Genomic DNA, 14,403 nt, shown 5'->3' on the forward strand with positions numbered 1-14,403 from the left:
ATGTGCTTGCACTCATCCTATTTCGTCTTTTGTCTCTTATGGTCAATTATCATTTTCTTCTCATTGTTTTGCCACTACTTTAGATTCTATTTCAGTCCCTAAAATTGTTATTGAGGCTTTATCCCATCCTGATTGGCGTACTGCAATGGAAGAGGAAATAATGGCCTTAGACGTTAATGGTGCTTGGGAGTTGATGTCCTTGCCCCCAGGAAAGCGGGCTATTGGATGTAAATGGGTGTTTGCAGTGAAAGTAAACCCTGATGGATCTGTTGCTCGCCTCAAGGTCCGTTTAGTGGCTAAAGGTTATGCTCAAACTTATGGAGTTGACTATTCTGATACATTCTCTCCAGTTGCCAAGCTCGCATCCGTCGACTGTTTATTTCCTTGGCAGCTACACATGATTGGCCTTTGCATCAACTGGATATTAAAAATGCTTTTCTTCATGGTGATCTTTAGGAGGAGATTTATATCGAGCAACCACCTGGTTTTGTTGCTCGGGGGGAGTTAAGCAAGGTTTGTAGACTTTGAAAATCCCTCTATGGCTTAAAACAGAGTCCTCGGGCATGGTTTGGCAGGTTTAGTGAGGTGCTCCAACAGTTTGGAATGAAGATGAGTAAGTGTGATCACTCAGAGTTTTATAGAAATTCTGATGATGGAGCAATTATGCTTGTAGTATTTATGGATGATATCGTTATCACAGGAAGTGACGTTGCTAGCATCACATCCCTAAAGGAATTTTTTAAAACACAGTTTCATACAAAGAATTTGGGTTCCTTGAAATATTTTTTGGGCATGAAAGTTATGCAGTGTAAAAAACGCATCTTTTTATCTCAAATAAAATATGTTCTTGATTTGTTGGCAGAAACAGGAAAATTTGGTGCTAAGCCTTGTAGTGCTCCAATGACCCCTAATCTTCAACTTACCACATAAGACATTGAGTCATTTGTAGATCCTAAAATGTATAGAAGATTAGTTGGCAAGTTGAATTATTTGACGGTGACTCGTACTGATATTGCATATTAAGTGAGTGTGGTAAGTCAGTTTATATCATTTCCTACTGTTGCTTAGTGGGATGTTATGGGATAGATTCTTTGCTACTTGAAAGGGGCCCCCAGAATGAGGCATTTTCTATGGTAACCATGGGCACTTAAATAGTGAATGTTTTTCTGATGCTGATTGGGTAGGCTTGAAGGTTGATAGGAGGTCAACTACTGGATATTGTGTTTCTATGGAAGGTAACCTGATATCATGGAAAAGTAAGAAGCAAATGTGGTCTCTTGTTCTAGTTCCGAATCTGAATATCGAGTCATGACACAAGCCGTATGTGAAATCTTGTGGGTGCGTCAACTGTTGGAAGAGGTTGGGTTCACAAATTCGGTGTCTCCTAAGTTGTGGTGTGATAATCAAGCAGCTATTCACATTGCCTCCAATCCAATATTTCATGAGAGGACTAAACACATCGAGATTGACTGTCATTTTGTTCGTGAGAAGGTCCAACAAAATATAATCTCAACAGGACATATCCAAATTGTAGAACAATTAGGAAATATCTTTACTAAAACACTAAATGGGACTCGAGTTGATTATATATGTAACAAGTTGGGCATGATTAACATTTATATTCCAACTTGAGAGGAGTGTTATAACTCATAGGAAGCAAATATGTTAATATAGGAATATAAAGTAAATATCTTAATATAAGAAGTAAATATTGATAGATGTGTTAGTTGCTTAATTTTAGGGGTTGCATGATCATAGTCTTGATTTTCTTTCCTTTCTAGATAAAGTCTCTCATGTATAAATATGTTGTGATCTATAATAGATATCAAATATTAGCTTACTACAATGCCCAATTCTTAATTGAACGATGGGATTCTGGTCACTAGATTGTGCTTATTTTCCTTTCCTTTTTGTGTGTGGAGCTACATACTAGGAAGATTCAAGAAGTGCAGAGGAAAAGTTCAACTGAATGTTTAAGGATGTGTTTTGTCATTCCTTCAATCTGATTCCTTTTACAGGAGCAAAAATGTGCTGTTTGGTCAATCTAGAGCATGAGTTTCCTTTTATTGCTGCTTGGCTGGTTGATCACATACTTGAGGTTCATAAGTTATTTCTAAACTTCTGTCTGATAAGTTAGCTAAATCTCTATGATTGTTTATACTGTTCTCTACATATTACTAATTACCTTTGCTTTTCTTTTTCTAAGTTTCCTCAGTTGATTGTACTTCCTCTTGGATCTTAGAATTTTTTGATGGATCATTGACGTTGTGATATACTGCTCTCGTACTTGTAATTATTTATCTATTTTTGGAATTTAAATTTAAGGAGTGGAATTTTTGGTCTCCTCTTTTCCACTCTGAAACTCTATGCAAGGCTTAGGAATAGATGAAAAAAGTGACACTAGAGAAGGTTGTGGTTGTTCCTTATGTAATGGTGCAGCAATGTAAATGATGAGGATGGTGGGTTAAGGGGTGCATTGTAATTTTAGTAATGGCTGTTTCAGCATTGGCTCTGCATTGCTATTTGTCAGAAAGATGGAATGATCATTGCCAAATAGTTATGATGCTGGCGCTGACAAGAGGGGCATGGTGAAACTAATTTAGAGATCTCCTGTAAATCCTTGTTCATTGTTTTTCCTGAATTTGAGATCTCTGATAAATGGAGATCTTGAAATGAGCAGAGACTTCTGGTAGTCCAAGGTTCTAAATTCTATACTGAACCTTTGGTGGAAGCAACTAGAAGAACACTTGAAAAATTTTACTTTCCCCAGCTTTGACTGTTAATTCAAGAAAGAACTATGTTGTTGGTACAAATTAATGACGAGAACAAGGGACCGAAGAGACTTGTCTTCTTTAAGCTGCCATTATTGGAATATGTTGGCAATTCTCCATATTATTCCATCTTCCTTGTCCTGATATAATTGCGTTAGATGCAGACAACCATATTTATAATTGTTTTGCAATCATATGCATTTCAGCCATTGTGTTGGTAATTATGCAGCCTTTATGTTTCCCAGATGTTTGAGTAACCTCATGTTAAATCCATCATTCGATCAGTAAGTTTTAGTAATATGAGATTGATTTGGGAGAAGGGATTAGATTAGTTGAGTATAAACTTGTGTAATTGCTAAAGAGAAAAAGGCATCTTGGACAGAGGATAAAGATAAAATGATCAGTGACCTTGCTTTGATTCTTTCTAACATTCAATGCGGGTATGCTTTTCATCTGAAGCCTAGACCACATTTGAAGGAATTGCATGGTGAACAAAACTTTGGGCTTTACACAGAAACTGATCGCTTCGTGATGGTCTTTTAACCTTTATAACGTGCCTTAGAGGTCGGCAACCTTGTACAGATGGATGCTCATGAAATTACCATTCCACTGTTTTTGTTCACCATTATACTTTTCTGCTGCTTTAATTCTCTATGCTGCTAGCTTGTGATATTATGCTTGCCAAAGTCCAGCTACTACGAACCAGATATTGATTCTAAATTTACCTGTGGAAATATCGCTGCGACTGAAGATGAGTAGAAGCAAGCAAAGTCACCCTACACCAGATTGGTTCTGAGAATAAACACGCACTTACTGTTCAGGTATCAGCGCTGCCATATGAAGCAATGAGCAGCCCTGTTTCAACCAATCTTTCACTTTTTAAAGGTAGTTTTGCATTCTCATCTTCTCATATGAATAGTAAATGTACAATTTTTCCAAAATGAGATGTGGTGCTACTACTGGAAATTTTATATTATTCTCAGGTTTGATGAATTTGTCATTTTCTTAGTGGGAATGGAATTCAAAATCAGCACGCTTGTCATGAAGCTCAGTGGCCAAGAGTTTGAAAATAGGGGGGAATTGCCACTTGCCAATGCCATTTCCGTGTTTGGCCATTATCGTCATTCCCAGCTAAGCATTCAATAAGTTCCAAAGCATGGCTTCTTGTCAATTGTCATGCTTAGTGGTTTGGATGGCCCACTATTACTATTATAAAGTTTCAAGTCTAACGAAGACAAATTGCGAATTCCTTTCTCCTCCCGTTTCACATTGAATAATGGTTCACGGAGGAAGAGTTTAATCATTCCTTTTTTCTTCCTTTTTGAAGAGTTTTTTACAAGGTATTATATTAGCATTTGATATTAAATTTATTAAGTTTGAATTTATTCATTTTGAAGCTGAATAAATTAATAATCATTCATGTTTTTTGTGTATACAGTTATTACGTTACTAAAAGTTGAATGAATTATATGTATTTGCGCTTATGTTGTTAAATTATTAACTATTTGAAATTTAAGGAATAAATAAAATGATAATAAAATTAGTGGTAAAATGAAATTTTATATAAAGATGGAGTAATTTTTTTATTTCTATCATTTATTCTTTTTATGCTATCTTCCCCTTTCCCTTTCTCAATAAGAATTAAATAAATATAATATAAAAGTGATCGAATAAAATTTAAAAAAATAGTAATTAATTCATTTTTCTACTTTATTTATTTTTCATACTATATAAGTGTCCTATAATGATAGGCTTATATTCAAGGTTCTCTTTAATGTTTAAGAGAATTGGAATAAGTCTGACTTTTTTGGTTTTGACTTTTGATATTCATCAAATTGAGTTATAATTAAAAAAATCTAATTGAATTGTTTTAATTTGATTAAGGCTGATTTCAGTGCAAGTTTATTTTAAATTGAATTGATTTATTTTTAATTTTGAATCATAAACTGGTCAGGAAAGGCACTGAAATTTCAGAAATCGATTAAGGCTGATTTCAGTGTAAGTGATTAGGGAATCTAATAATTAACCAACGCTAAAATATCAAATCACCATCACTTTACTTTTCGCTAGTGATTGCTAACTTATCTGAAAATTTTCATTTGGTTAAGATCAGCCTCCCGGTGGTTGATTGCTATTGCCTATTGCATGAGGGAATATCTGCCTAATTTGTTGCTTTCAAATTGAACCAAGAAAAAATAAAAAGATGACGATCAGCTTACTTCTATATTTGCTTCTTGTTAAAGTGACTTAACCTGAAGAAGCTTCAGGAGGTGAGGTGACGCAATTGCCCATTTCCTTTGTGGTGAGCATTTCGTCGGCGCATGCAGAATTTTGTGTGATCTTGTTTAGGACAGTGACTCGTTAGCTTGCAACTTGACAAAAGCAAAACAAAAAGTGAAAATGACCAATTACATTTCTTAGTTTAATTGCTGACATTTTAAACTGAAATATGATGTTTAATTTAAAAACAAAACAAAAAGTGAAAATGGACTAAAACCCATGAGAGTACCATGTGAACATATGCAGGAAACCAGGCTCACCTTAACTCAACACTTTTGTACTATTTGCTGAAATAATATTAACCATAGATTCTTGAAAACCATGTGAAACTGAAGAAACTGACCCTATGATGGGGAAAATTTTCTTAAAATCATGAATAAGATTTTTACTTCTTTTCCTCTTTCTTCTCTTCTTTCTTCTCTTCCTTCTTTTCTTCTTTCTTTTCCTCTTTCTTCTCTTCTTTTTTCTCTTCTTTCTTTTCTTCTTTGGCAGGGCCAACTGAAATTATGTCCACTTTCCCTACTTTCTTCAACTTCTTCACCACTGCAACTGGATCCATCTGCCCTATCACTGTTAGCTTTTGTTCCTTCAGATCCGCGGCAATCGAATCAATCCCTATTATTTCAATCTTTTTAATATGAATCTGATAAACCATGATCTATATTCTTCAATGGAAAAAAAAAATGATCGCCGAAATCAAATGAAAAACACAAAAGAAACTACAGAATACCAAAGATATCGGCGGCAGCTTCTATGGCCTTCTGCTTAGTCTTATCATCGGTCATAGTCAAGATCTTCAACACCGCCTTCTGCTACAAAATCCCACTCTAGAAATCAGACAGCATACTAGAAAAGCAATCCATCTTTTTCTTTCACTTGAATTTCTTGCAAAAGAATTGCAGTAAACAATTGTAGAAAATAAAAAGAAGGGAGAATTAACAGGATTATGAGCAATAAATTTATTCAGAGGGCAGAAAAGTAGAGGTATTGTACCTGAGCCATTGGAAGAGGCGATTGCTATGAACTTTGAAGAAAGTGAGAAAAAAATGAATGAGTTTATTGGAGTGCTCTGTGGCCTTTTTAAAAAGCAGGGATGTGAGTCGTACGTACAGCCTGCAGGTGGTGGCGGCTGTTTTCGTGGAGTTTGTGGCCAAAATAGGGAAGATTATTGGCTGCGTCTCCGGACAAATTATACAACGGTAATTACCATCGCGTTTGTGTTTATTTTTTATTTTTTAAAAAAAACTAAAAAATTAAAAAATCATTATTTTAAAATCAATTAATTAAAATTAATTTATCATTTTCTTTTTAAGAGGATTAAGAAAATTGATTTTATAAATACATAAATATTTTAATTGAATATTTTAAGATATGCATTAAATAGTTAATTTTGTCATTTTCTAAATAATAAGTTAATTTTGAAAAATATTAATAACCTGATCATAATTCACCTATTATAAACATATCAGACACTATCGCTTAAAAAAATAATTTAAAAGTAATTTTTAATTTATAAAAAAAGCAATGTTTATAAAAGGTTCTTGTGTTTTATAAAATTAATTATTTAATCTTTATTTTTGAATTACTTAATTAAAAATCTCTTATATTTGTAATATCAAACTATATAGTAATTTTATTAAAAAAACATTAATTAACTTATTTTAATTTTAAATAATTATTATGTTTAGTTCTATTATTTCAACTATATATTAATTTGTCATACTACGATTTTAAAATATTATATTAATTTATTAAATAATTTTTATTTTTATATGAGTAAATAAATAATATTGCATATATAGTTTTTTTTTTTTTTTTTCTAAATCACAAGGCCTATGGACTAGTTTCAGCCAGCTTTATCGGTGAAATTATTTTATTGCTTTTTCTAAAATGATTACCAACGCTTGAACTTTTAGATAATTTTTGCGTTTATCAATAACATTATACTAAATTAAACTAATAACTAAATATTTATTATTTAAAATATTTAATATTTTAATATAATATTGGGCTTGTGTAAAAAATTTGCAGTTTAAAATTTTTGTTGATTTAATATAATTTTTTTGATTTAATTATTTTTTATATTACTAAAACTACTGTATTTAACTATTTAAGTCAAATAACAAAAAGTATAATATTAAAAATATGATTTAAATACGAAAATTTAGAATTTCTGGAGAAGAAAAATAAAAATAAAAGTTTCTAAACATCCATTCCCCAATCAGCCTCAGCTAGTCACCACCAAACCACTTCTATTCATTTATTATATTTTTTTAGAAAAATTTCAAAAATAGCGTCGTGAATTTTTCACTTTAGAATCAAGATTTATTTTATTGTGTGTTATTTAATTTATATTAAAATAATATTTTATATTATGATATTGTGATTTAAAAAATTTAAAATATTTTTATTAAAATTCGTACTAAGAGGTATTAATTTTATACGATTTTTCTCGAGTCAATTGCAAACCGAAAGCAAATACAGCCTAATTGGGGTTTTAAGTTCACGAACCAATACAAGGCTGGAGATATAAATTGACCATTCGGGCTAATATTAAGAGGTTTGGGCTTTTGCCCATTCGGATCCGTAGGCCATGAAGTTGGAAGGCCCATGTGTACACATTTATGCTCCATAATTAGGAGTGAGCATTCGGTCGGTTCGGTTCAAAATCAAACCGAACTGAATGAACCGAAAACTGAAATTTTAGTGTTTATAAAAATCTAACCGAACCGATTTTGATCAGAAACCGAACCAAACCGGTCTGATTTGGTTCGATTTGGTTCGGTTTGATCGGTTTCGATTTTTAATATTTTTTTATTTTTTACACTTTATTTTAGTATTTCAAAATTTAATTAAAATATTTTAATCTTAATATAATTTAATTTCTTTATATTATTGAAAAAACATATTATTATCACTAATCGGTTCGGTTTGATTTTTTCGATTTTTTTCTGATCAAAATCGAATCAAACCGAAATAATTAAAATTTTTGAAATTAAGAATCGAATCAAACCGAAATATATGAAAAAACGAACCGAATTTTCAATTCAGTTCGGTTTAGTCGATTTTTTCAATTTGAACCGAATACTGCTCACCTCTAACCATAATCAATTAATATATATATATTATATATATAACTGAATTTAAATCTAAACTCAGTTAATTGGATTTTTTCTTCGAAGAATAATCAATTAATATATATATATTATATATATAACTGAATTTAAATCTAAACTCAGTTAATTGGATTTTTTCTTTTCAATCTTCGAAGAAGGGGTTAGGTAATCCATGTTATCCCTCTCGTATGGACACTGAGCATTTCAATTATTCAATGCATCCCTGAATTGAAGACTGGTATGGATTCAGGAAATGATTAGCAGCTTTGTATGGTAATATTTGCCGTTCAAAAAAAGGAAATGACAAAAAAAATCAGTATGTTGTAACGAGTTGTGATGAGTCTAAAAAACCAGATCAAGTTATTATACTATTTATTACAAATCTTTGTAATGTGCATAAGTTTTTAGCGTATTATAGTATATCAATTGTTCTGATTATGAGCAAATCAACCACAACTATAAAAGGAGAATATTAATTATATAGTATTATATTTAAATATAATAAAAATATGTTTAAATTAAGGTAAATTTAATGATTATTAAATTAAAATATTCTCTACTAAAATTTATTAAAAATACATAAATGAATCCATAAATTAGATATGAATATTTAATTTAATATTAATAGATTTACCAAATAATAAATATTTAATTTAAATAAAAATATCTAATTCAATTATTAAAAAGACTTCTAAAAAATATATAATTAAAACATATTAACTCAAATAATCCAAACACTTTAGTTAACTCACATTTGTATTTTTAATTTTTAATTTTAAATAATTAAATTAAAATTTTAAGATTTATCACAATTTTGTTTATAATATTAAATTAATTTTGACTAAAATTTAAAAATATCATATGTCATTCCACATTATTTTTTTTATTATATTTTTTATATTTTAAATGAAATAATCTAAATATTTTTATAACTTTAAATAAATGGAAAAAATAAATTAAATATTTATAAATTTATATTTATATTTTAATATTTAAATTTTAAAAGACAAAACACAAATATCAATAATCACATTCTTATCAAAATGTTAGTATAAAAAAAGTTAAATTAGTCGATAATCGCTCTAATTATAAAAAGAGATAATATAATTTAAATAAATAAAGTGATAATAAATAGAAAAATAATAAATAAATGAGATTGGTTTTTAAAAAAACATTTTTTTCTAACCGTTTTTTCTTTCAAATTAATTCTCTCACTCATTATTTTTATTTTTATTATTATTATTATTTTAGATTCTATTCTTTTTATTATTATAAAAAATTATAAAAAAAAATAATGATCAATTTATTTATTTTTATTTTTTGATGCTTTAACTAAAGTAGTGACTATTGATTTTTTTAGTATCTTGATAATTATTTTTATAACTATTTAATATTAAAGATTATAATATAAATATAAATTTTTAAAAAGTATGAATTGAATTAAAAAAATTAAAATATAAACATGAATTCGTTTGAATTATTTTAGGTAATAAATAAAAAATTATATTAAAAAATAATAAAAATACAAAGTAAAATGAGAGGATGATAATTTTATATTTTAATTAAAATTAATTTAGATTATTTATTAAATTATAATAAAATTTAAAATTTTAATTTAACTATTTAAATTAAAATTTTAAAATGTATAAATTAATCCATCAAAACGTTTAAATTATTTAAGTTAATTGACTTGTAATTAAAAGTTGAATTCACATAAGCACTTGCTTTTTTATTGTCAACGAGCGGTCCCACAGTTCCCGATGTTTTCATTTTCTTTAGAAATTGCTTCGTTTGGTTTTTCTCCGGTCCTTGTTTCATTTTCCCACAAATTGCCTTTACATTCTTTGTTTGATTTTCTCAGAAATTGCTTGGGTTCTCTCCAACTCCACCTGTGGCCTTTACATTATTTTTGCTTCCTCGTCGAGGACCGAATCAAGTAAAGAAGTTGCCGCACTATCACGAGACTCCACCCACCCTGTAATCCTTATTTGGATCTCACCCTCTCACCTGGTTTCCTTTATCTCTCTTGATAACTTCTATTTCTCCTTTTCTTCCGCGCGCTCTCTCTCTCTCTCCACCCACCTTCGATCAAGAGCACTTGCCGAATGCAAAAATACCACTGTGTTTGATCTTATAGTGTCTTTTCGATCTCGATCCAGCTGCTTAGTAATTTCCCTAGGAAAAATTACAAGCCAATTCTGAAACTCCTGGAAGATTTTTGGAAAAGTGAGCATGGTCTGGTTATGCATTAAAGATCTCTGCAGCAGCCAAAACTTAAGTACAGGAATCAGCCAAGCATGTTAGCTGACAAACGATAGTCAGAAAGTAGTTGAAGAGAATTTACAGAAAGAGAAAATGAGAGAAAATAGGGCGCAACAGAGAGTACAGAGTTACTTGCAATATGGATCGGGGTTTTATTGTCAGTTGAAAGAGACGATCTGGACTTCTACTAAGTTACCTGCAAGATTCTCGCTCTTCATCTTCCTCCTCTTCATCCTCGTCTGCGCGTTCGTCTCCACGCGCCTCCTTAACTCCACTGTAAGTAAAATGCCATAGTCCTGACAAAAATACAAGAGTAAATTGCAAGTAAATTTTTGTATGAAGAAATTATTAGCCAATCTCTCTTTTTCTTTTAACAAATAGATATTATTTTTAATAATTAATATTAAATAAGTTATTAAAATTATTTTACTAGTGAGTTATTTTGATGAAATACATAAATTATTAATAAAGTGATTTAAAAATAAAACAATTATAAAAAGCATATAAGTTAACATTTTTCTATATATATACATACTGTAAATTTTGTTTTCCGTTTGCATTTACTGTTTACAAATTATTAGACATGTGATTGTGATTAGACATGTGATTGTGATACATCTAAAATTAAAATAGGTTCTTTAATAAATTTATACAAAAGCTTGTAAATTCATAAGTAACATAATATAGATATATATTATTTTAAAATTAATATATTATTTCCATTAATGAATTATGTAACGTAAAAATAAATAAAATTGGTGATAAATATTTCCTTTGTTTTATTAAACTTGAATTTATTATTTAATTTATTTTATTTACTTAATTCGCCCTAAAAATATTTAATTATTTTATTTAATAAATTCTGCTTGTTAAAACAAAAGTCACTTTCGACAAAAACAAAATTATGACTTTTTTGATCCTTGCGGACGGGAAATGCACGGCGAAAAGAGCGCAGTTACCACTTAGTACTTACTATGGACCCGCATTGCTTTCAAATTTAGAAACAGCGTCCTTTTTAATCTCTAAACCTTTGCAATTTTTTGCCTTTTCTATAGAAAAACACTTTGCAATTCTAGATTCGCTGACATACTATAGTGAGGAGTTATATTCAGTATTTTTATTATATGTATATTTTCATTTGTAATAATATAAAATTCAGTTTAAATTCTCTAAAACAGTCACTTTAAATTAATCGATTTCTTTAGGGTGTTTATTATATTTTAGTGTAATTTTGCATATAGTAATTAATTAGAGATACGATCCAACGGCCTGACGTACGCCGCGAGTGTCGGTTTATTTTATCAATTTACATCTTTTCTTTTTTCTTTGAAAAGTTGAATGTTAGTAGGAAACGTGTCATTGCATGCTTTTGCATTTTCATGTGTACGGGTCCCACCCCAGGACACGCGCAAGATTGGCCGTTAATTGACTATGTTACAAATTGTCAACTTTTGGTTTGGGCCTTGTGCTTTTGCAGGATGGTACTCGCGGCTCGGCTCAAGAGCCACTGTTAACTACCGAGACAACGACCCAAAATCCCGAAACCCCGATAAAGAAAATCGAGATCCCACTCGACTGCGATGCTTTCAACCTCACAGGAACCTGTCCGGCAAATTACCCCACGATCATTTCAGAAAATCAATACCGTCCATCTGTTTCAACTTGTCCAGAGTACTTCCGCTGGATCCACGAAGACTTGCGCCCATGGGCTCGCACGGGGATCACGAGAGAAATGGTTGATAGAGCTAAAAGGACGGCGAATTTTAGGTTAGTGATTTTGAAGGGCAAAGCCTATTTGGAGACATACACCAAGTCGTTTCAGACCAGAGACGTTTTTACGCTGTGGGGAATCCTACAGTTGTTACGAAGATACCCAGGAAGAGTGCCGGATTTGGAGCTGATGTTCGATTGTGTTGACTGGCCGGTAGTAAAATCGAGGGAGTATAGTGGGCCCAATGCAATGGCCCCACCACCTTTGTTTCGGTACTGTGGGGATGATGACACGCTTGATATCGTTTTCCCTGATTGGTCCTTTTGGGGATGGTAAGACCTTTCCTTTGACTTTTAATCTCCCTCGTATTTGTCTGTCCTAGTATGGAGAGTGGAAAGTGGCCTAATTTCACTTGTTAAACTTGGCTCTGTAACTTTATGAAGGCCTGAGGTCAACATAAAGCCATGGGAGAATTTGCTGAATGATTTAAAAGAAGGCAACAAGAAGACCAGATGGATGGACAGGGAACCTTATGCTTACTGGAAAGGAAATCCAGTTGTTGCTGAAACCAGGCAGGACCTTATGAGATGTAATGTCTCTGAACAACAAGATTGGAGTGCTCGTGTATATGCCCAGGTAAATATTCGACTGTTCCCGTCCTTGTTTATATCTTCATTCAGCTTAGCCTGTAACAGAAATTGGAATTGCTTCTTCCAGTGTGAAAGTTTGTTTGAGCATTGTTTCCTCAGCAACATTTTTAATTTATCACCTTTTCTCCTTTAGAGGAGAGGAAATAAGAAACCAAGTCTAGCCGTCTTTGTGATACCCCGAAATCTTTTTCAGGATTGGATTCGAGAATCACAGCAAGGGTACAAACAATCAAACTTGGCAAGCCAATGCAGCCACAGGTAGAAACAAATTCAAAATTCTGCACATATTTTTTGTGTTTTCTCGTTAATTTTCTCTTTAGTATCTTTCTCACTACTTTGTTGTTGCTTTCTAAATGAATGACGCAGGTATAAGATCTACATTGAAGGGTCTGCATGGTCAGTCAGCGAAAAATACATTCTCGCCTGTGATTCTGTTACCTTAGTCGTAAAACCCCATTACTATGATTTCTTCACGAGAAGCCTGAGGCCAATTGAGCACTACTGGCCTATAAAGGATAATAGCAAGTGCAGATCCATTAAGTTTGCCGTTGAGTGGGGCAACAGCCATAAGCGGAAGGTAAAATTCTGAGCTGATCTTTTCTTGAACACCGCAGATATATATATGGTTTGGATTCAGTTATATTCTCCATGGAATTTTTAGGCACAGGCCATTGGAAAGGCAGCAAGTGAATTCATTCAAAATGAATTGCAGATGGAGTATGTATACGATTACATGTTTCATCTCTTAAATGAGTATGCTAATCTGTTGACGTTCAAGCCCGTTGTACCTCCACAAGCTATTGAACTGTGTTCAGAATCCATGGCTTGCCGATTGGGTGGAGTAGAGAAGGAGTTCATGATGGAATCCATGGTGAAGGGCCCTGCAGAGACGAGTCCATGCACCATGCTTCCTCCCTACGACCCTCCATCTCTTCACGCCATTTTTAGGAGAAAAGAGAATACAATAAAACAAGTAGAGTTATGGGAGAAGAAATACTGGGACAATCAAAATAATTAATTAAGAAATCCTTGGAATGTACAACATATATAGTGCCTTCATATGATTATTTAATTATTGTTGTTGATGCCATCTTTAGCAGAAACAGAGAATTAAATAAAACAAGTTTGAGTTGCGTTACGGGAGCAAAACTGCTGTAACTAAGGAGCATTATGGGGAAGTTAGTTTCGATACATGCAGCTGAATATAATAGATACTAAAATATTAATTAAGAATCTTTTGTGTATTAAAAAAACGCTCAATTATCCGACAACGAGACTTTCTTTATTAAAAAGAGATCACTTCCTCCTCCACATTCTAGATCTGAGGCCATGTGATAATCAATTCAATTCATGACATCATTTTGCACGATAGTTATCATATATGAGGAATGCATATGTTTGCTTTAATTGTCCTTAAAGTCACATGCCTTTTTGTAATTTTATACTCATCTTATTTTCTCTTTAAGTTATGAGCAACACAATAATTTAACCCTATGCAAATGAAAGGATATCATATATACACATAAATATTAATTTTCCAACTATTTTCTACTAAATTTAATGTTTTTAAAACATAGGCAAATATCATACTGCAGTATTTTTTTTTATTTTTT

At 31.5% G+C, this 14,403-nt stretch overlaps 2 protein-coding genes across 3 annotated transcripts; one reads left to right on the forward strand and one right to left on the reverse strand.

Moving 5' to 3' along the window:
* Positions 1–5,161: 5,161 nt before the first annotated feature.
* On the reverse strand, positions 5,162–6,212 carry LOC110617536 (heavy metal-associated isoprenylated plant protein 39). 2 transcript variants are annotated; one of them, XM_021760393.2, is made up of 3 exons: positions 6,045–6,212; positions 5,782–5,860; positions 5,162–5,666 (listed from the first exon to the last, which is right to left on the reverse strand). In XM_021760393.2, the coding sequence occupies exons 1-3, from the start codon at positions 6,051–6,053 to the stop codon at positions 5,437–5,439; spliced, it is 318 nt and encodes a 105-aa protein (XP_021616085.1). In that variant the 5' UTR covers positions 6,054–6,212; the 3' UTR covers positions 5,162–5,436. The 2 variants fall into 2 exon arrangements, with proteins under 2 accessions (XP_021616085.1, XP_021616084.1); XM_021760392.2 differs by having other exon boundaries at positions 5,782–5,863; positions 6,045–6,208.
* A 3,728-nt stretch (positions 6,213–9,940) lies between these two features.
* LOC110616450 (O-glucosyltransferase rumi homolog) lies at positions 9,941–13,924 on the forward strand. Its single transcript, XM_021758794.2, has 6 exons — positions 9,941–10,705; positions 11,907–12,472; positions 12,584–12,776; positions 12,984–13,048; positions 13,157–13,367; positions 13,452–13,924. Exons 1-6 carry the CDS (start codon positions 10,523–10,525, stop codon positions 13,806–13,808), a joined length of 1,575 nt encoding a protein of 524 aa, XP_021614486.1. The 5' UTR covers positions 9,941–10,522; the 3' UTR covers positions 13,809–13,924.
* Positions 13,925–14,403: the final 479 nt, after the last annotated feature.

This window comes from Manihot esculenta, chromosome 6 (assembly GCF_001659605.2).
Source record: "Manihot esculenta cultivar AM560-2 chromosome 6, M.esculenta_v8, whole genome shotgun sequence".
Lineage (NCBI taxonomy): Eukaryota > Viridiplantae > Streptophyta > Magnoliopsida > Malpighiales > Euphorbiaceae > Manihot > Manihot esculenta.